Raw genomic sequence first — 21,339 nt, forward strand, 5'->3', positions numbered from 1 at the left:
GCAAAAATCTCTGCTATATTACCCTTTGCTGCAATAGGCTTTTGCAAAGTTATAGAACTACAGTAAACTGCCTCCTCTCTCCATAGCCCTGTTTGCAGATCCAGAGCCTCCCACTCATACAGCATTTTGTTGCTCTGGTAAGGCAACAATGTGCCACACTGTACAGTTCATGCTGCTTTCAGGAAAAAAACAAACAACCTGTTAAACAATGTTAAACCACTGCACACCAGAATGTTCTGGTGTAGGTAATTTCACATTTGAACATCACACCTGTTGAGGAAAATTCGAGATCACTGTTGATTAAGTGGGTTAACAAGAACCTTGTAGTAGACTGAAACAAGGCCTCGAGCCACAGGTAGCACCCCGTCAGGGAGACTTCCACCTGAAAGTCTGTACTCAGTGAGACTCGCTGTGATGTCTGTGGAGAGACAACAGTGTCTTTTGATAACATGCAACAGTGCATCATCTGTGATTCCATAATGCTGTAAACATGCATATTTAGGCTCTGTCCAACATACAGTAGTTAACATAAGACTTAACAAGCTTCAGTCATTTGGTAACCTCTACCAATAGTACTAGGAATCATGGGCACTCTCCAGCACCAAGCCAATTGTTTTTTCCATACGAATATACTGACAGCACTGACTGTTTGGCAACGTGCGTTACAAGACTTCCAAATGTTTGAGACATAAACAATATTTTGGTTTCAGGGCTTAGCAGTGGATCTGACAGTAAGACTGCATGCTCCTCCAAAGGCACCTTTGAGTTACTTGTGAAAGATGTGTAAGATCCTTCTCCAAAGCATCCCACTTAGTCACACTTCTCTGCACCGGGTTGACATCATTCTGATTACTAATTAAAACGTAACACATTACATAATACCTAACCAGTAAACACTTTTTTTGCCATGAGGCAAGTTTTGTGTTTTTACTTTGAAGCTTTTGATCATCAACTGTCTTCTCTTTGGACAAACAACTAATGATTTTGAAGCTTTATTTGAAACAGGTTAATGTAGCTATAGCTGGACCTAAGTTTGCAGTAGTCTTTAAAAATGTTTTGTCATTGTCAGACATTTTTCTTTCTCCTCCCTGAAAACAAAGAAATGCACACAAATTACAGGATATAGCTCCCAAAAATCGTTTACTCGGCTACTGCAACAAACAAATGTAAAATGTGCAACCATAATTCAAGCATGATGCCTTACACATCATTCCATACAAGGATTTCTTGAATGCATTAACATAATTTGTGGGTCACATACGCACTAGTAAAAATAGTTCTGGGAATCTCCCTCTTTGATTTGCATTGAATTTATCAAAAGCAGTTTTGTACTATCAAAAACGACTTGCAGAGAAGAACATCTGTTTGTTTTGGTATAATTTTAAATGGAAAAAAAAGCCATTATTCAGTTCTTTTAACTTTTAACACATATTCAAACATGTTTCCTACATGTATCCTACATTTTCATGTTTGAAAATGTAGGATATAACTATAATCTGAGCACTGCCCTGTCGTGACATATGCCATAGAATAGTCAGCAATCAATGTACTGTATATGCACTATGCAATGTAACTGACCTGCATATTCATGGTGATCTTGTGCCCAAATATACAGACAAATGATGGTTGAAAATGCAACTAATGCTAAAGATGGTGGAACAGGTAAGACCTTTGACATTGTGCTACCATCCAAAATACTGTACCATTATACAATTGCAAATATTTTTTGTACAACAGTAGAAAACAGATATGAATGGACAACAATAACGCCCAACAAACTAGAACATCTGAGGCGTTGCATTTTGTTTGAGGTCACATTCTTAGATGTGAAAGTGAGATTTCAGGTGTTCCTTTAGACTCGGTATGGTGGGGAGCTCTTTGTGGCACACATGGCAGCGGAGAGGTAGTTTCAACAACTCACTGGTCCCTTCTTTCACTGTGACCCTTCCACTTTTTTCAAGCATCAGAATGACATCTGTGAAAAAAAAAACAATGTAGGTGTAATTGTACCTATAAAACAACCAAAAGCAAAACAAAAAAAATATGAAGATTCGCCCTCACCTTGAGAGTCTATGAAATAGTCAGTTGTGAATGAATTCCAGTGCTTCTTGTTCTTTAAACAAGGAGAGTCGAAGTCTTGGCTGATCACATGGAGGTGCACGTGACTGTAAATGAGCATGAATATAAAATTAGCTATTGACCATGGTTGACCATTCTCTTTAGTGTTTTTTAATATATTGAGACAGTATGAGCTACAGAGTAAACACTCTGGATATTCAAGAGCGAAGGCTCTGGTGTGATTTGTTCCTGGCCCAGCAGGTGGAAATTTAGTCCCATATGTAGGGCTTCTAACTACTGCAACATCTCTAGGAACTTTTGATTTATTATTAATTCACAGCTGATAAGTGAACTTCATGTTTGAATGAGCATTACAGCTGCCAGAGAAAGAGTGTTTCGCATTCAATCCAATTAAACCACCCAAACAACTGAGTGTCAATGCTGTTTGACTCCTCTGACGAAAATTAAATGTTAGTTCCTGCATCTTACAATAAAGCTATTTAAGGTTATCTGTGTCCTCCAGTGCTTCCTTTGGGTTAGTCCATGTGAGGTTGGCCAGAGACCTGTCTTGGCTGAATTGTCCTACTGAGAGCAGTGTTCTCCCTTTGTGAAGTGGCAGAAGAGCAAGGAACCTTCTTTCTCAAAGAGCGTTTTGCAGTTAATCTAATTGCACCCTTACCTCATACTGGGGATGGCATGGTATCCTGTGCGGAAGCGTAGCGAGCTACCATCCGGGCACTGCTGAACCATTTGGTCAGCAACTTGCTGCATGTGCTTCAGCAGATCACAGTGTTCCCCACGCAGGGCCTTGAGACTGGGAATGGATTCCCAAGGGAGGACCAGCCAGTGGTAGCGAGCCTTGGGGTATTTGTCTTTGATTACCACTACTCTCTCATCCTTATAAACCTACAAAGATGCAAACACTCATATTTAATATTCACAGGCAGACTCAGTGAGAAAACCATGTAGTCAAAACTCCAGCTATCTTCTGACATAGAACATATTCATGAACTGGCATCACACGAATAGTGAATCTGTATTACAATAACTACCTGCATCTTAGGGTCTTGCATTGAGGACTTCAGACCTTGGCTCCAATGTCCAGCTGCTTCCTGCAATAGATTTGGGGTAACTTGTTTCTTTTGTATATATAACTAAATATACTCATGCAGCCCTTGGCTCTACAGTCACATCATGCAAGGAAAACACAGCACACACCAAAAACATTCAAACAAAATTTCAAGTATGCACACACCCACACACTTTATTTACAATTCACACTGAACTTCTAGTTTAGCTTACGTTAGTTGATGTAGACTTTCCAAGGCTGACTGAAGAGGAGACCTTTTCTGCCGGTCTAGCTACTTTCATACTTGACGCCGCTCTATGGTTCCCCTCCTCCTCTGAAGCAGGCTCACGTGGTCTCTTGGTGCCCACATGGTCCCCAGTGGGATCCTCCTTGAACTGTACAGTGTATGGGTAGAGCTGATTGACAATCTGGAGCTGCTGTCCAGGTTTCATTTTCACCTCGTTGTCTTTACCCACCACTACAGAGTCCACATAGGTGGGGTTCAGCCCCAGCTTTGAAATAAGGATGGGAAATGAGACACAGTGTGGTAAATAACAGCATTACTGTAGATAGCCTTAATAACATAAGCATTTTAAATATAACGTTGTGTTCAGCAAAGGGTCTTTACAGAGTAAATTATTGGTATTTAATTAAGGTCAGAATTAGCCCAGCTTGGAGACAATACACAAGAGTGATAGATTACACTTAATGACTCCGTCTTATTAGTATCGCACTGCAAATTTTGTCTTACCTGTTTAACTTTGACATACCCTTTGTTGCATTCTGCTTTCAACTCAACTAGTAGAGAAGGAATAACATTTGCACAGATTAAAGTTTGTTATCAAACACTTTCTATATTTTAATCTTACTTGGTTTAGAAATTAAGTAGCTAGCTAACCTCGTAGTAGTAGCAATGTATCGTTATATTACCTTGCTGTCTAGAGCATTTTTTGTCTTTAATAGTCGTTTCTGGACCTCGACCCAAGACAACTGTTTGAAGGTGAGGAAGTTGAATGGGTTTGTGATTCCCCTCCTTGCTGATAAGCCAGCAAATAGGCATTTTATCATCCTATTTATTTGAATTTATTTGACAGAAACACGCACAAACACCGACTCTTTCCAATCCACGTTTGTTTTGTTGTCGTCTGGCGCATAAAATTGACGTCATTGGATTAGATTTTGCCCTATTGCTATTTGCTGCCTGGTAAATTCGAAGATTCTGGAAGACAGTCGTTGTGTGAGTGACTGTCGTCTTTCCGCTGAACTTATCTGAATTCAAACTGTTGTCTTTAAACAGGTAGGCCACCGCAAATTCCAATATACATGTATTGTTTATACCAGTGTCACACTTCAGTTGTTGGTTGAACTTAAAAAAGATCTGATCAGTGGTAGCCTAGCTAGCAAAATTGGCTAACTGTAACTAGCTAACGTTAACGTTATCCGAGCTAATGTTAGCATGCTAACGTTAGTATGTTGCCCAACGTTGAGAAAATGCTACGTAGGCTATGGTTTTTATTTTCGTCATGAACATTATGGCTTATTAGGTGGTTGCTAATGTGAACATTGATTACTACGCGTAGCCTATTTACAAAACTGAAACCGTCATGCCATGGTAACAGTGGTTGCCACTGCCACAGTCTCCCAAGTTAGCTCAGGGATCTGCGGTAACATTTTTTTCAAGGACCACCTGTGCCCCTAGGGATTGGGAACATGATAAATATTTTTATGATGTGTGAAAATGTCTCTAAATCTCTAGTTGCATTTGTGTCATTTCAGTGTCTACGCAAATTAATATCAATAGAAATTTGTTTTGGGATTACATGCCGCTAAAATGGTACTGCGGTTCGAGTCTTTATGCCCCGTTAGGTCATGTCGGATTTACCGTAAATACGACCTGCCGACTGGGGAAAAAAACCCCGAAAACATAGCAAAAATATGTTGCCTGAACAAAACGTTTTTGTTTGATTTAATTGTATTCTTCTACTCTCCTCAGGTCAGCTCTGTAAGGCAAGGATGGTCAAAGAAACAGGCTTTTATGACATGTTGGGTGTGAAGCCTAATGCCACACCAGATGAACTGAAAAAGGCCTATCGCAAACTAGCCTTGAAATACCACCCGGACAAAAACCCCACAGAGGGAGAGAAGGTAAATTGCTATTTCTCACTGTAAGATAACATTAACGTTGGCTGATGTTGGCCTTGCTAGCTTACTAATGGTAGATATTGTAATGGTAATTTCCTCATTAATAAGTCTAACAATTGAAATGGCCTAACTCTTGTAGCTGGTGTGCTTATCTGAAAATACTCTGTTCTGTCAAAGTGGAAAGCAAATTCTTGAAATGTACTTGTCAAACAACAGAAAGATCTAATAAATAGTGTGTGAATACTTATTATGTTGCATTTACTGTCATTGGTAGGTTATACCATCACCTAAATTTTCTTTTTGCTTTTATAGAGGCAATATAAAAGTAATATTGAGCTCAGACAAAAAATACTAAATGCAAGCAACTTTAACATATTTTTTTGCACACAAACTCAAGGAGAGTAATACCTTTTGAGCAGTTATATGTTGCCACAAGTGATATTTTTGTTGCTTCTTTTCTTTGTAGTTCAAGCAGATCTCTCAGGCATATGAGATATTGTCAGATGCCAAGAAGAGAGAGGTGTATGACCGTGGCGGTGAGAAGGCTATAAAGGAAGGAGGAAATGGTGGCGGCGGCGGCAGTGGGGGCTTTGCATCCCCCATGGACATCTTTGACATGTTTTTTGGAGGAGGTGGACGGATGCATCGGGAGAGAAGAGGTACAGTAAGAAGATTAATAATCACATACTATTGTACATCACTGTTGTTGACAAAGTGTCTGTATTTCTATTTTGACATGTTGAAACTTTACTTGAGAATAATGCAACACAAAAACATGTAGAGAGAATGCAGCTCATCACTTGTGGTTGGGACGGCTGATCCTCCCAAAAAAATTGGGAGGATGATGGTTGGCTAAGGGAGGGAATCCAGACCCATGTTGTTCCAGTACTGACTGGATTGAAACAACTTTGCCTTATAAATTCAATATTTTTCCTTTTTTCTGAATGGAACAAAAATGAGCAATTTTTTTTATGTTTTATTGAATTGTTTCGCTCTCCATTGTGTGTGTGTGTGGGAGTGACTGTGGGGCGTAGTGAAGGTCGGGGGGAGCAGAGTATGTTTTGAAGCAGTTGCTTTGTAGCTGAAGCACAGCAGCGGAACGAGCATGACAAATGTTGGAGTAGTTCATAAGTGTAGCTCCTCTTTGTTGCTGTGCTGCTATACACTTCAGCTACAAGAAAAGGAAGCTGCAGGGAACTGAAGTAAACACTTTGCTCCCCCTCTCTAGCTCACCGCATCATGTCACAACCTCAGTCGCTCACATGCATACAGTGTACAGTTGTGTGATGTGTGTACAGTTTTGGATTCAAGGGTATTGTGAAAAACACAATTATAAAATAGTGTAGCTTGAACAGTTAATATTTTATTATTCATTCTAATTTAGGATTGGTAGCAGAATTTCAATCAGTTCAGGTACAGCCCTATTTTTGGGTGCTCTAAAAGTAATCTATATACGAACAATAAGAACAATAAGAAATGAATTGATAAGAGAATTTTTAAGGAATCACATTAAGAAAGAAACATTAAAGAATTGACTTTGATAAAATCGTACATCAAACTTCAACCTTATTCCTTGCAACAGTATTACTAAAAGTCTGTGATTTGTCTTGTTTTGTCCAACCCCAGGGAAGAATGTTGTTCATCAGCTCACAGTATCCTTGGAAGATCTTTATAATGGAGCTACAAGAAAACTTGCTGTCCAGAAGAATGCTATTTGTGAAAGATGTGAAGGTATGTCCTTTGCCATACAATGTGAGATACTTTTACATGCAGAACATGCCCCCAGTCAGTATTAGTCCCGGATTCGATTTGGTAATCCAGGCAGGCGTTTCAGTGTGAGCAGACCCAAGCAGGGCAGTGAAAAGGCTCTTTGTCCCATTACAAAAAGCATCAGTTTTGTAAATGGTCTCCAATCCATGCTTACCCAGTTCACCACAGTTTATACCTTGGTAATAAGCTGAACCTAAAGCAAAAACAGCTTTCAACTTTGTTTTGCTGAGTGCTGATAGTTTTTCCTTGTTAGGTCGAGGGGGTCGGAAAGGAGCGGTGGAGATGTGCATGTCCTGCCACGGTACAGGCATGCAGGTCCGCTTGCACCAACTAGTACCAGGTATGGTCCAGCAAGTGTCCACTGTGTGCCACAGCTGCCAGGGGCAAGGACAGCGCATCAGCCACAAGGACCGCTGTAAAGCATGTGGTGGTCGGAAGATCCTGCGGCAGAAGAAGATCCTGGAGGTCCACGTTGATAAGGGTGAGAGCGCAAGAAGAGCCAATCTAAATGCACCCATGACTGCTAGAAGATCAAACTGACCACTATGTTAGGGCACTGCAACCCCCTAGAAGTCGAAAATCAAATATTTGACCCGTTTACGTAATTGGCACAGGAATGAAGGATGGGCAGAAGATTGTTTTCCATGGAGAGGGAGACCAGGAGCCGGGGCTTGAGCCAGGTGATATCATCATTGTCTTGGATCAGCGAGAACATCCACGTTTCACCAGGTAACAGATTCATTGTTATCATGACATAATCAATGCTGGTTGAATTAATGAAAGATTCCTTTCCGCTGAAAGCCATGCAAGAAGTGTAGGCTGTTGGGTCAGGTGGGTCGGGTAAATAATCGCTGATGAACATTAATGATCCCTAAAGGAGAAAATGGGTCATTGCAACAGCAAACAATAGAGGCCCACTCTGAATTGGGCTTCTATATGAATGCTCACCTTGAATTATGGCACAAGGGATAGTAACATCATGTCCTGTGTACTGACAAGTAAAGGTTGTAGTTTACTTACTGCCCCTTTAACTTTGCAGCCTGTTTGAACTTGGTTAAACTTAATCTGGCAGCGTGAAGTTTTTACTGGGTTCTCTATGGTAGTAAATCTACCCTGTTAGGTAGTCTTTATGTTGCCCTGTGCTATGTAGCAGCTCAACCTGCTTTTTCAAAACCTCCAGTCTGATTGTCATCCAGTAAAATGGCCTCTGCTTTATTTTCACTCTTGTCCTTGCTGTTGTCACCAGGCGCAGGGAGGACCTGATCATGACCATGGACTTACAGCTGGTCGAGGCCTTGTGCGGTTTCCAGAAGCCCGTTCAGACACTGGACAGTAGAACCCTCCTCATCACCTCCCATCCAGGTAAATCAAATCTTCTCTGAACTGCACAGCTGCCTCTGACTCATCAGATGTTCAACTGATGATCCGACATGCTGCCTATCATTTGCCTGAGATTTTCTTTCATTTATATTATTTATAAGGTTGATGATTATGGTTAAATATATATGATATACATTATAGGTTGATTAAGGATTTTATCCAATATCATAGGGAAAAAATATATATATTATATATATTATTTACTATAATTAGTCACACCAAAACTACATTTATGGGCTTGAAGCACTGAATTAAATGTAAAATGTACTATATGCAAAGAGATTCGTGCCAGCAGAGAAGGTATTTTAATTGCATACATTTGAATTTGTCATGCTTGTATGGAACAACTGAATTCACAATCTAAATTTGTGAATAAATTAAATCAAAAATTGAATTTGTAAGGCACAATTTGAAATTCAATGCAATGGCTTCAAGTTTAATTTTATTACAATGGATTTAACTTGACTATAGTTTAAAATTCGAATTTCCCAAATCAAATTCAGTTTTCTTAGTTCAGATTCAGCTTCCTCCAAGGCTGGAGGAGTGGGCTAACATTCTTCACTTAGCCGACCACAAGCATGTGGTATTGTGCCTTGTTCATATTCTCAACCAATTAATTGGCCTTATTCTTCCCACTAGGTGAAAAAGTTGTGAATTGTCTCCTAGTTAATAGTACTGGGCTGCATAGAAGGCTCAGTATATCAGTTTGCTAGTTCAGTGTGAGCCTGACAAATTCAAATATATGCATTTTGAATTTTTGAACAAATTCAATCTACTGAAATAAAACAAAACTATTTCAAGCTAACATAACTTTCATGATATAAGGCAGTAGCAGTGAATATGGCATGGCACATAAAACATAATGATGGATATTAAGGAGAGAGTAGTGTACCAAGACATCAATTAACCCACTTGTCGTTTTTCCAAGAAGTTTGTAGGCCCCTAAATGACTGCTCAGCTTAGCATTTCTCTCCTGGTGAACAGACACTGCAAAAGCATTGCTGTGTCTTCCCAGTTAAGTGTCATGACAATTACCTGGGCTGGTTAAGCTCACACACAACAAGATAATATCGGAGGAGATCAATTAAAGTCAAGGTTCTTACACATAAGGTCCGGGGATTTCATATATACTTGATCATACAGCAGTTGCTGATTAAAATAATAGTCATAGCCATAGTTTGGAGCAGCAACATGTCAAAGAAACTTAACAAGTGTGCTCTGCTCTCTCTCTGCGTGGGAGGAGCAGAACAACAGTGTATATCAAACGGTTAGGGAGAGGAGAGCAGCACCAGAGGAAACACTAGCTGTGTGATAAGTAAAGGCTGAAATATACACAAAATAATATTGAATCTGATTGAATAGCTAGAGTTACTAATACTTTTATCAGATTAATAATAGAATATTGACAGAATACCCAGGGAATTTGATTAGTGCTTGCAGCTCCTGTGAACAGTGTCAGTGAACACTAGTGTTTTCAACACCATGGAGTGCAATTGTCAGTCACATCTACTGATTATTAATTGTTTATAAAAGTGACAGTTGGCCTGAATTAATCAGCCAAACTAGTATGAGTAAACTTAGTAGCGATAAGAGCCTCAAACCAAGTTAGTCCATTTTAGTTTGACCATGTCATTACGACATAATACAGATAATTGTTCCATATAAAAACAAAAAATATAGTACCATGAAATTTGTAGACAAAATATTCAGAAAATAATTGTTTCCTATAAATCAAATAGGGTTGGACGATTTAGAAAATGCCAGTGGAAATACCGTTGCCACTGTGTTTTGTTTTGTTTTGTTTTGTTTTTTTGGTTCTGCAGTCAGTGTAGGGCGCCTTTACCAAAGAACGCCCTGCCTTGACTGTAATACCCTACAAATCTAAAACTCCATTATTTTATTACATTAGTTTCAATGAGACCAAAGCCATGATGACCCCATTCCCTTGCACTGACTTATACGCAAATGAAGTGAGTTGGTGACTGCGCTGCTTTTACTGCGTACATGATTAAATTTGGTGAATGTCTGTTCATTTCATGGTTGAGGTGACCCTTGTTGTTTACCACAGGGGATTTGATCAAGCCTGGAGACAAGAAGTGTGTCCTGAATGAGGGGATGCCCATGCATCGTAGGCCGTTTGAGAAGGGACGCCTTATTATTCACTTTTCAGTATGAAGTTTATCTTTATCTTACACACACATACACACACACACACACTTCATGCAATCATCAAAATGTTCTGCTGACCTGTCCATCTATCATAGTGAAGTTGTTTGTCTGTTTCCATCAGGTGGTGTTCCCACAAGCCAACTTCCTCCCCAAGCAGAAGCTGAAAGAGCTGGAGCGCTACCTGCCAGTAAAGCTGGAGGCAGAGCAGCCGGAGAGTATGGACGACGACCTCTACATCTACGCCGACCTGGAGGACTGTGACTTTGAGAACAGGAAAAGACGCAGCCATCACCACTACTACATGGAGGAAGACGACTACGCCACTGCCGGGGGTGTCCAGTGCCAGACCTCTTGAACACACACCTGGCCTGTTCCTCATTCCCATCCTTAAGGCCTAACCCTCGTCTACAGCAAAGCACCTTTTTGGAATTCTGTGCACTTTTTATTTTATTACGTCTCTTAAAATCGTAACTGTTAACGTGTTGAAGTGTTCTTTCAAGCTGAATATTGAAGCTGTGACCCAAGGCCCTCCTGATTGTTTTTAGTACCGTTATTAAGCCCTTTGGTGGATTGAAACGATCCTGTTAAAGTTCCAGGACTGAACAAGCTTTGGATCCAAGTGCATGGGACTCATTGTCATCTCTGGGACCTTTTATTCTCAATTTTTTTTCTTTTTTCCTCCAATTTCATCATCTATCAACTGGCTGAAACACTCTGATTTAAAGACAAGGGCTGCTGTTATGACATTCAGAAGAAGGAAAAACTTTTTGCCTGATTTTTGCCTAATCAAAAACTGCCTGCTTTAGACAGTTACACTAAAACCGATGCCAATATAAAAAAAAATAACTTTTTTATAGTGTTATAAAATCAGCTGTTGTTGTGAACCACCTATTGATTGGTTCAATTCATTTTTTGTGAAGACCCCATCCTCTGCTGGTGGTGTTGATGTGCATTGAGTGACAATAATTAAGCTATTGTACCCTTTAAGGGCTATTTCTAAACAATGTTGAGTATGAGACCAGAAGATGTGAAAATATCCAATTAAGGTCGTAATGATTCAAGCAGCAGAGTATTGAGGTTCAAGTCACTCGATTGTATATTAGCAGTTCAAAGTAATGTTTCAGTTTAGACGAACATTTTCACTTTTGAGCTCCCATCTTGTGTTTTTTGTGATTGTGTGAACAATTGCTTTTGTTTTGAAAACCTTGTCCAAAAAGTTATACATCTAATGTGTATATACAGCCCACTTTGATATGAGCCAAATATGTTTGCAGTTACGGCTGGGTAGATAATCAGGTAAAAAAAACGCTAAACATCAGCAACAAGCGACTCTTTTGAGAAATGTAACAGATCTATTGCCTTGATGGTAAAACGTTTCCCCTCTGTTTTAAAGACACTCGCCACTCGTCCCTGTGTCTTGCCGAGTTGCTCTCCGGTTGTATGAAGAGGAGTAGCTAATGCCTAGGTTTTCGTTAAAGGTTGACTGTTCATGAGCTCATGTCAGGTATGTGTTCATTAAAAAATGAAAATGTTCTATTAAGTTGAAATATCACTTTAACAATTATCTCTCTGGTGTGTTTTAGAAGCTACATCTGGAATTTAAGACTAATTTAAATCAAAGTAGCAATTTAACCTGCGTTTGTACTGATACAGGCCAACAAGCTATGAAAAACATGTTTTCTGTGTGTTTCTAGTCCTAATTTGTAAATGCCAAAGGGGTTGGGGTGGGAGGGACTTGAAATTTGCACACCTGATACCTCATTGAAGTGTCTGCCTGTTCTTAAGCCTTATCCTTAACATAACTTGAGAGCTACTTATCATGCAGTTGTTTCACTTGTGACTTTACTTTGGATATTTTGAAAATTAACAGCTATGCTCACCAGAAGAGGGACTCATCAGATCAGATGAGCATTTATCAGTGCTGATAATGTCAGGGGAGCTCAACATTTGAATGAAAATTAAACTCAAATGTGTTGTAAAGAGTCTTAATTTGACTGTATGCATATTTGGACCAATCAACTACTTGTTTATGCTCATAATTTATAATTAAAGTAAATCCAGTTTGATGCTATTTTCGTATTGGAATGTTTTGTGGGAGTGACATTCATTTCTGTAAATGGTTTGCATTTTACGCTGTAAAAGGCTGTATGGGATGACCGTGAAATTATAGGCTTTGTTAAAGGTTGAGGAACATTGCTACATTATCAGAAAACTTGGACAAAAGTCTGCATTTGTTTCTGCCAGCTAATTAGAGCTACCATGTGGATGTCATTAGATCAGGTAGGCTAAATTATAAAATATTGCAGGGCCAACGAAGGACAACAAAGTTAAATGCCAATAGAAAGCAGCTTTCAGGACCTGTTGTCACAATTCTCTTAACACTGATTTATTAAAAAATCCCAATGTTTGCAGTGATGATATGGACTTGAATTACAGGCTATGTGCAGGTCCTTAAAGTCTTAAATATAGTTATTAAAGGCCTTATTTTTTTCACATTGAAATAACAGGTTTCTTTGCGCTGCATGTCCACTTTTAGATTATGACAGAACGGAGACAGTGGTACAATATGCAAAACGTGTTTTGGTTTTTCTTTGTATCTGCTTCACTAAACACAGCTGGTCTCCATGTCCCTTAGTTAATTTTGCGGGTAGCATTAAAAAGCCCTAAATTTGGCTTTCTGAAACCTGCAGAAGCCCTGACTTAGTTATTTGTCGTTGAGGGAACAAATTTGGTACCTTAATGAAACCATTACTATTTTTAGCTCGTCACAGTAATGTGGTCTGAGAATAAGGACATCACGGTAAAAGTTTTTGAATTTTATTGTTAATCATTTTGACAGTGGTTGCCAACTTCAGTGTTATATACAAGATATATACAAGATACAGTCTGTAATGAACAAACATACAATTTTGCATCAATGATGTAACCAGATAGTACAAAGGATAAATATTGGTACAAGCAGTACCTCGGTACCTTGCAGGCATATTTATTGTACTAATGCACAAATACACCAATTACACCATTTCAGTGCAACAAACTGACAGTCAGGTTGCGACTACGTTAAATACACTGTTAATATAAACACACTGGATACAGAAAGTGTCACTGGAGATCCATGTAGAGGTTTCTCACCAGTCATCATGCATATCTTCAAGAAATACTTAAACTGTTTAAGTATTCTAGTGTACTGATATTTAGACAGTGTACTGAGGTAGCATGCAGGGAACACGTAAGACAGAACTATGGCATTACATCTGTATCACTGAATCAATATTACAAAAGTATTACAAACCGACACTGACCCATCAATTACCTGATATTGTTTGCTTATGCCCAAACAAATGGCAGTTTTTATTACAAATCTGTTTTCACGACAGTTCACCATCATGCATTTTCATGTCTAGAGACAGAAGAGATGAAAATGGGGATTCAAACTGCACTGGTTAAGTTGGATCCATGAGGAGTTGTGTGTACACATCATGACATGTGATGCGCTGCGATGCGGGCACCGGTCTAAGGTTTCCATAGCCTCAGGAGGCCATCCTCGCTGTACGTGGCAATCAGATTCTCATGTGGGTGGTGGACGATGCCAATTACATCTTTCTCATGGACCTGTGGGTGCAGAAAATCACAGATCACCAGACATTCTCTGTTACCCACCGGCCCTTATTATATTTCCTTGGCAGCCTTCACTAGGATTGCCACTCGGCAGCAGCAGCAGCAGCAGTATTCTTTCACAGTGTTTTTTTCCAAGGACAGCGAGTATCAAGCGGGACAAAAAAATAACTAGATGGGCAAAACTGCGCTGGTCAGGTTTATTAATAAATCACAAGGGTCTGGATAAATTGCCTCCTCTCACAGGCTCTAATAATGAGTAGATATATAGTAAGTAGATATTGGCAGATAGGGCTTACAGTCAGCGTTCTCTCCAGCCGTCCCGTCGCGTATTTGAAGCAGTACAGCACCAAGTCTTCTCCCACACAGTAGATCCACTCCCCACGGGGGGAGAGGGTGCAACATACAAAGTCTCCCCCCTCCTTTCTGTCTGAGCTGAAGGTCTTCACAGTCTAAATGAGGGGTGAGACAACATTAAGTGCATACAAGCAAAACTCAATGATATTATGTGGGTATTGGCATAGTGAAAATACTTAATCTCTCGACAAAAATGGTGCCAAGAACGATGTTTCGCTGCGTTTCATCCGGCTTTGAATTAAGTTCATTGACTGAATGAATATTCTATGAACGGTACGAAAGAATGTGGCAGTCTGGTTTATTTACTGTTTGGAGAAAGCTCTTGTTCGGCGGATTTGAATAGTGATTATGAATGGATTCGAATGCAGTCAGAGAGTTCTCACCTGACCCTGCATGTTCATGATGACCACCATGTTGGAGTGGTTGCACACCACAAAGTGCTCTGGATTTTGGGGGAGAGGAATCACGTTGTTGACAGGGATTTCTGAGCTCCTCGACAGAGATTTTACCGTGTGGATGCATTCTGTAGTCTTCTCATTCCATATCTAAAATGTGCACATGGAAAAGTGTTTTATCATTCAGTGGAAGAAATATATTGTGGTATAGTAAAGCAGTTTTCCAGACACACAGTAATAATGATCTAGCACAGGACTAAATTGTAGTGATTTGGTCAAGTATTGTAAGTCATCAGTGTACCTTCACTGTGCCGTCCGATGAGGCACTGATGATGTGACTGCCATCTTGAGTGAAAGATGCATCGTTTACAAATGACGAATGGCCACTTAACTCCTTGAGTGTCTTGCCCGACCTCAATTCATGGATTCTGAAAATAACACATTTGGAAGACTGACTGACAGTTGTTTTGGAAACAACAAAACAGCAGCTTCAGTAAATAAACAAAGCCATGTTTATATAACTCATGAGGCATTTTTCTTCACGACCAGCACATGATGGATTGTGTTAAATACACCAGTTGCTGAGTTGCCGATGTCTTATTTTTAGATCCTCCGGAGTGACTGAGTGCAGATTTAGCTAAACCATGACAAAACGGCTAATGCTCATTGATTCACTCCCTGTCTGGGTGTGATGATTTAGCATAAATAAACAATTCAAACTACCATCTCATGGAATTGCAAGTGGAGGCACACGTTGCAGCTTTGGGCCTGAGCACATGGCGTCTCAGCTACTCCCACACAACCCATGTGCTTCCAACACAGCAGAGGGGCACAGCCCACACTCGACAGGATTCAGAAATAGAAATTCAAGACTCCTCATCATAGAACAGGATACAGTAAAGGCTGCATGTGTGTGTGTGTGTGTGAGCAAAAGAAAGAGAGACTTAATTGCCCTATGTATATTTGCCTGCAGGTACATTATGCATGCGAGAAAAATATGATGTCAAGCCTCGACTCTACCGCTTATTTGCATTATTTATAAAGGGAGAATGTGTATGTGCACAACATGTGTGTTTGTTTACTCAAAAAGTCAAGTTTGTGCTATATGAAGAGTAATGTTACTATTTGGCATGTCTAGCAAGTACAAGTGACGCGGCATATTTCAGATAAAAACACCAGTATGCCAGCTATTTATAGGTTGCCCAAACATAAGTCATGTTATAGCAAATTCTAAATATTCTCAATGATTTGTAACAGCACAGAGACACACAACTGTTACTACACATAATGGAAAGGCATTCATATGGTCTGGTCCATACTGAGTAACAGCACCACCTGCTTTACAGTATGTTAACATGTGCATAGAAAACATGATAGTCATGTCCCACCTGACGGTCTGGTCAAAGGAGGCGCTGAGAATCTGGCTGCTGTCCTTAGAGAAGCTCAGACAGGTGACTCCTTTGCTGTGAGCGCGCTCAAACCTGCGCAGACACAAGCCACTCTGGATCTTCCACACCTAGCCCATAAACCCCCCCACACACACACACATTACACTGATCAAACTAGTACAAACAGTAATAACAACACTGAAGAACACTGAAGAAAGACACTATATAATTGGTCATATATGTAGACCAACAGACCTTTATTTTGCCGTTCTGTGCACCCGTGGCCAGTAGCTCTGTATCCTGACTGAAGCACATACACAGCACGGCCTCATCCATCATCATGAAGCTATCTTGGGCCTGGTACTTTAAGTCCTAATTCACCCATGAACACATGCGCACGCACACACACACACGCACACCAGAAAAACAGGCAAATATTCAATATAAACAGTATATGAACACATATCTGCAAATAAGCCAAGACATTTTTCATACCCACATACTGCATTAGTAGTAAATATTTACCTTACTAATTTTTCCAGTGGAGAAGTTCCAGACCTCAATGAACCCATCCACTGATCCAGTGATTAGGTACTTGCCATCAGGGGAGAAACGGGCGCATTCCACATGTGACCGCTGTCCAAACTACAGAACAAAATTGCACACAGAAGCTACTCATTAACACTCATTTATCCTCCAGATAAATGCCAACCAGTTGAATTATGGATACTGATATGATCCCAAAGCCCTGAGAAATAAAGCACAAATAAACTCATATCAGAAACAAGTTGTCCATCATGCTGTAGTCGAGGCTGTTGAGTAGGCTGAATGTACTGGACGTTTTAACCTTGGGCAGAGAATAGCAAGGACGGGCAATTCAAGCGGATCCATCTGGATGCAAGTGATGAAAGCACAGCCAGCGATCCATACAAGTGCCTTCAGGTGAGTAAAGCAATTAGCTGTGTGTGTGTGTGTCTGTGTGTGTGTGTGTGTGTGTGGCAAATATATCAATGGGTTAATGAACTAGGAGGTCAAAACTATACAGACTAAATTGGAGAATGACTTGACAATGTAAGAGGCAAGCTCAAACTATTTCAAAGACGTATGCAGTAAAACTGTTACAGCTCTCAAATACACTGTATCTGAGTTGGTGATTGTGATTGTAGCCCTAACTCCCACAATAATAGTGAAAGTACCAATCATACACAACTTCAACTCTGTGCTGAACATTGTGTTGAACAATATAGTGCAATATGTCATACTATGTGAGTCCAAGCCTGTGCCTGTCTACCTTGATGTGCCGGTAGAGCTGCGTTGGAAAGCTCTCTTCTTCCACATGCCTCTCTATAGCTTTGCTGCCATTCATGTCAATGGTCATGTCAGGAGACAGGTGACCCTGGTGCTCCTGTATCCTCAGAGACTGTGGAGCAGAGCGGAGGTAAAGACAAAACAGAAAACAGTTGTGGCTGTTTCATTCAGTCAGTATAAAGACAGATATGCATGACAGCAGTGAATGAGAGCAAGAGAGAGTGGGGGAAATTAGTTTGGGATCTTTAATCCACTGGACATAGAGGAATACAAGTCCCTTGTCATCTAATTGGAGTGAGTGTTGTTCCTTTAGTCAATCTGTACGTTTGAAAATCATCCAGGCCTACTCACACTGACTTGCTCCAGCAGCCCCATGAGGCGAGAAGGGGGCACGACGCTGACCTCCCTCACCAGCGCCTGGGCTATGGCCCGGCGCCGCTTCTCCTTGCTGCTGCTTTTTGGGTAAGCCTGCATCGAGAGAGAAGGAGGTTACTGGATCGTACAGGTAGTGTAACATTCACTGACAAGAGTTCTTCGAATATACAAAAGCAGTGGGGTCGGTCTCACCTCACGTGGGTCAAAGTAGGAGCATGTTAGGAGGTTCTCCAGGTGTATGTACCTCTCCGGCTGGGTCTGCTTCAGCATGATCATGGGGTCGGTTTGTCTGAGGAGGGAGCGGGCGGCCCCCACCTCCCTCATTTCAATCAGCTCCAGCACAACCTGTTGGAGAGAGATCAGTGCTCAGTCTCACCTGTTACTCAAGTCAAGTGCGTTCGTTCGAATAATGCAAATCTCACCTGCTCATAAAGGTCAATAAGCGTGTTGTCGGGCAGCTTGAGGGACTCGATAGCCAGCAGGACGGAGTCCCAGTGGCCTCTGTTGATGTCTGCAACGAAGCTGTCGATGCTGTCCACCGTGTTGAGTGAGACGGTGGTTTCCTCCTGTAAGGTGGTCAGCGTTCGATAGAGGTTGTTCTCCTTGAGATACTGCATTATCAGACGGATCACGCTACAAGAAAAAAAAAAAGTTGTACAATTGTTACAACCATGAACTGATTGATGAGTCTGCCTGCCTACAAAGCCTGTGGTAATCTCCGCCTACTGGGCATCTGTGGCTGTCTGCAGCTTGTTTTTAGAGGGCAATGTTGGTGCTTATCATTACACAGTAAAATTGTCAGTTAATTTGACTGCCAGTGTTTATACAAGTCCATTTTAACACTGAGTTAATTCATGCTGACAATTTTACTGTGTACTAACATGCTGTAATGTTTCTCAATGATCAACTGGACACAAGTTGTGATTGATGATTTGGCTACAAATTCTCAGTTTGGTTCTTTACACTACTGTAAAAGGAATGGGATGAAGTAACAGTGAGAAGGACCGTCTCCACCCGAACAGATTGGACTTTGCCAGGAAATGTACACATCAGTACAGATAGTAGAATCTTTCACTGTAGTGGGACTTTATGCTTCATTTTGCCCTTACCCCGATGGATCACAAGTTAATCTATCTGAACAGAATCTTCATTAAAATCCAGGTTCATGTGGACCCTTGGCCCACTTAGAGCCATCTGCTGGGCATTTTCGCAGCTCAGTGTTGTTACTCATTAAGTTACTTCTTCTGTGAGCCACATTCCCTGCAGTACTGAGTTTTATGGGCTTCACCTGGCTGCAGCTCTTGGGCAGAGACAGGATTGCAGTGCTGACTGGATTCAAACCTCTCCTGCCCAGTGATGATATTTAGGCTTACTTGGTCTTTTGTGCAGCAGTTACCCCCTTTTAACCTTCGGCCATACAGAAACCAAGCATGCACTGCTTGAGCGCCAAATGTAACCAACTATAACAATTTGAATTCAGTCCCCCAAATCTCCCATGCAGGAAAACTGTAGTAATAATTTTAACCAGCCAAAGGCACATCCACACCCTGGCCAGGGGTGATAAGCGTACTCTGCTATGAGATCAACAGGCGCATTTAAATGAGGCTGATACAATGATCCAATGACTGCAAAACATCCTGGACCCTCCTCTCTCTCAGCACACCCAGCCTCGACATAGGTTAAATGGCACAAACGAACATTTAAGCCGTCATACAAGCAAGACTGGCTTCATTTTACAGGATAATTCCTAAAATATACAGAATAAAAACAATAATAGAAGTCGATCTGCGTTTAGATGGCAGGTTTAACACTGTTCAGTCGATTAATAACAAACAATTGCCACGTGGGCGCATATTGGTAAAGTGAGCTGCAGGATCAACGTCTGACAGCAATAAATAACTGCAGCATCACCTTATACGATGCGTGAAAAAACAGACACAACGTCCACCCCTGACGAAAAAGAACTATAATCCTATTATTAAAAGTAGTGATCCTATAATAACTTTTAGAAAGACGCAAATTTCACAGCAAAATTGTTATTCCCTAAAGGAAAATTATAGGAATATTGCAGTGACATCATAGGAGATACAAAATACCATCAAGCACAATGAGGTGTCAATAAACTTACTATTGAGTACCACAGACACATTCTATATCTCTATAGCAGTATTTAGGGAAATTGGAGTGATTATTCGACACATAACTGTTATTTTCAACAGAACTCTCACAGAAATCTATTATTTACTGACACTCAAAACGGAAATCTCATCACTTACTCTGCAGATTCCACCTCCAAAGCCATGTTGATGTGTCTCCTGCTGCTGCTGCTGCACTGGACTGACGGTGTGGCTGCCGCGGCTCGGTGCTCGCTAGAGCCACGTGAAAGCCATTTATTGAGGACCACCCACTACACGTGCTTTTTTGGTGTGTGTGTGTGTGTGTGTGTGTGTGTCTCGCATGTTTTTTTGCAGCGTGCAACAGTCCCAAAACCTTGTGACTGCCGCTGCACTCACATATAAAGTCTTGCAGCGGATCTCGCCTCCTGAATGACGCGTGCCGATGGAAACATTTAGTGAGCACGTTGGCTGCAGCAGACAGCGGTTACGGTTACGCTCCGGGATGCTGCAGCCCTGCACGACAAAAGCACCATCAGCACCATGGACAGCCCTCGTGGCTTAAAGCGTGCGCGCCTATAGGAGCCGAAATCGACATTGCACTAATAACGAAAAATCACCACAGTACAAATACTCATACAGGGCTTAGGCCTATAGTGTGTGTGCTGCTCACTTTTGAGTTTGAGTACTTTGTGCGTGTGTTGTTCTTTAAATCTCCAATGGTGTCATTAAATTATCCCTATGTTGACTCTATATGATGTTTGTATTCTGGGATTATCCTACTAGCTATCTACAATAAGGGATGCCATGCGAGCAATTTTGCGTTCAAATTAAATTCCTACATACATATTTATCGCTTGCCATCACTGTATTTCCCTGTGATCACTCATTGAGGGCATAATGCTGTAGGCTATGTCACTCCATTGTAAGCCTAATGCATTTTTCTTAATCGTAATTGCTATGCAGTGTGCCACCTCGTAGATGCACAGCAGCATGCTCAGTGCATCTCCTTCTGCATCTCCTCCCACCTGCATGTCTCCAGCTACACCAGCATAATAACAAAGCCTTACTACAGGTGCCTGGTTTATCCACAATAGAGGCTTCATTACTCTGTGGCGTTAACATCAGAAAAACAGAGCAACCTAAAAAAAAAGAAAAAAAAAAAGGCCTTGCCAAGCCAGCAGCACCGCCAAGTAACA

The 21,339-nt window shown here is 40.9% G+C and overlaps 3 protein-coding genes across 3 annotated transcripts; 1 reads left to right on the top strand and 2 right to left on the bottom strand.

The window, feature by feature from the left end:
* Window positions 1–1,041: 1,041 nt before the first annotated feature.
* Window positions 1,042–4,291, bottom strand: aptx (aprataxin). Its single transcript, XM_071897039.2, has 7 exons — window positions 4,058–4,291; window positions 3,879–3,925; window positions 3,361–3,639; window positions 3,111–3,170; window positions 2,738–2,964; window positions 2,062–2,165; window positions 1,042–1,975 (listed from the first exon to the last, which is right to left on the bottom strand). The coding sequence occupies exons 1-7, from the start codon at window positions 4,185–4,187 to the stop codon at window positions 1,821–1,823; spliced, it is 1,002 nt and encodes a 333-aa protein (XP_071753140.2). The 5' UTR covers window positions 4,188–4,291; the 3' UTR covers window positions 1,042–1,820.
* A 67-nt stretch (window positions 4,292–4,358) lies between these two features.
* dnaja1 (DnaJ heat shock protein family (Hsp40) member A1) lies at window positions 4,359–12,141 on the top strand. The gene is made up of 9 exons (XM_071897030.2): window positions 4,359–4,424; window positions 5,121–5,272; window positions 5,736–5,928; window positions 6,896–7,000; window positions 7,293–7,520; window positions 7,654–7,768; window positions 8,286–8,401; window positions 10,488–10,588; window positions 10,710–12,141. Exons 2-9 carry the CDS (start codon window positions 5,141–5,143, stop codon window positions 10,941–10,943), a joined length of 1,224 nt encoding a protein of 407 aa, XP_071753131.1. The 5' UTR covers window positions 4,359–4,424; window positions 5,121–5,140; the 3' UTR covers window positions 10,944–12,141.
* A 1,953-nt stretch (window positions 12,142–14,094) lies between these two features.
* LOC139909877 (WD40 repeat-containing protein SMU1-like) lies at window positions 14,095–20,328 on the bottom strand. The gene is made up of 12 exons (XM_071897043.2): window positions 20,303–20,328; window positions 18,449–18,659; window positions 18,219–18,371; window positions 18,009–18,119; window positions 17,635–17,763; window positions 16,869–16,988; window positions 16,599–16,715; window positions 16,344–16,471; window positions 15,257–15,383; window positions 14,944–15,105; window positions 14,503–14,655; window positions 14,095–14,200 (listed from the first exon to the last, which is right to left on the bottom strand). The coding sequence occupies exons 1-12, from the start codon at window positions 20,326–20,328 to the stop codon at window positions 14,102–14,104; spliced, it is 1,536 nt and encodes a 511-aa protein (XP_071753144.1). The 3' UTR covers window positions 14,095–14,101.
* Window positions 20,329–21,339: the final 1,011 nt, after the last annotated feature.

This window comes from Centroberyx gerrardi, chromosome 3 (assembly GCF_048128805.1).
Source record: "Centroberyx gerrardi isolate f3 chromosome 3, fCenGer3.hap1.cur.20231027, whole genome shotgun sequence".
Classification (NCBI taxonomy): Eukaryota; Metazoa; Chordata; class Actinopteri; order Beryciformes; family Berycidae; genus Centroberyx; species Centroberyx gerrardi.

What these genes read in the sequence shown, in the direction of transcription:
- aptx (XM_071897039.2), bottom strand. Translation starts at nt 4,187, where the DNA reads ATGCCTATTTGCTGGCTTATCAGCAAGGAGGGGAATCACAAACCCATT. An exon ending in AAAATGCTCTAGACAGCAAG is followed by an intron (nt 3,926 to 4,057) that starts GTAATATAACGA and finishes CTTCTCTACTAG; the next exon opens with TTGAGTTGAAAGCAGAATGC. An exon ending in TGCAAGACCCTAAGATGCAG is followed by an intron (nt 2,965 to 3,110) that starts GTAGTTATTGTA and finishes GCATCTTTGTAG; the next exon opens with GTTTATAAGGATGAGAGAGT.
- dnaja1 (XM_071897030.2), top strand. Translation starts at nt 5,141, where the DNA reads ATGGTCAAAGAAACAGGCTTTTATGACATGTTGGGTGTGAAGCCTAAT. An exon ending in TATTTGTGAAAGATGTGAAG is followed by an intron (nt 7,001 to 7,292) that starts GTATGTCCTTTG and finishes TTTCCTTGTTAG; the next exon opens with GTCGAGGGGGTCGGAAAGGA. An exon ending in GAACATCCACGTTTCACCAG is followed by an intron (nt 7,769 to 8,285) that starts GTAACAGATTCA and finishes TGTTGTCACCAG; the next exon opens with GCGCAGGGAGGACCTGATCA.
- LOC139909877 (XM_071897043.2), bottom strand. Translation starts at nt 20,328, where the DNA reads ATGGCTTTGGAGGTGGAATCTGCAGA. An exon ending in TTGGAGGTGGAATCTGCAGA is followed by an intron (nt 18,660 to 20,302) that starts GTAAGTGATGAG and finishes TTTTTCTTGTAG; the next exon opens with CGTGATCCGTCTGATAATGC. An exon ending in TCCTTTGACCAGACCGTCAG is followed by an intron (nt 15,384 to 16,343) that starts GTGGGACATGAC and finishes TGTTATTTTCAG; the next exon opens with AATCCATGAATTGAGGTCGG.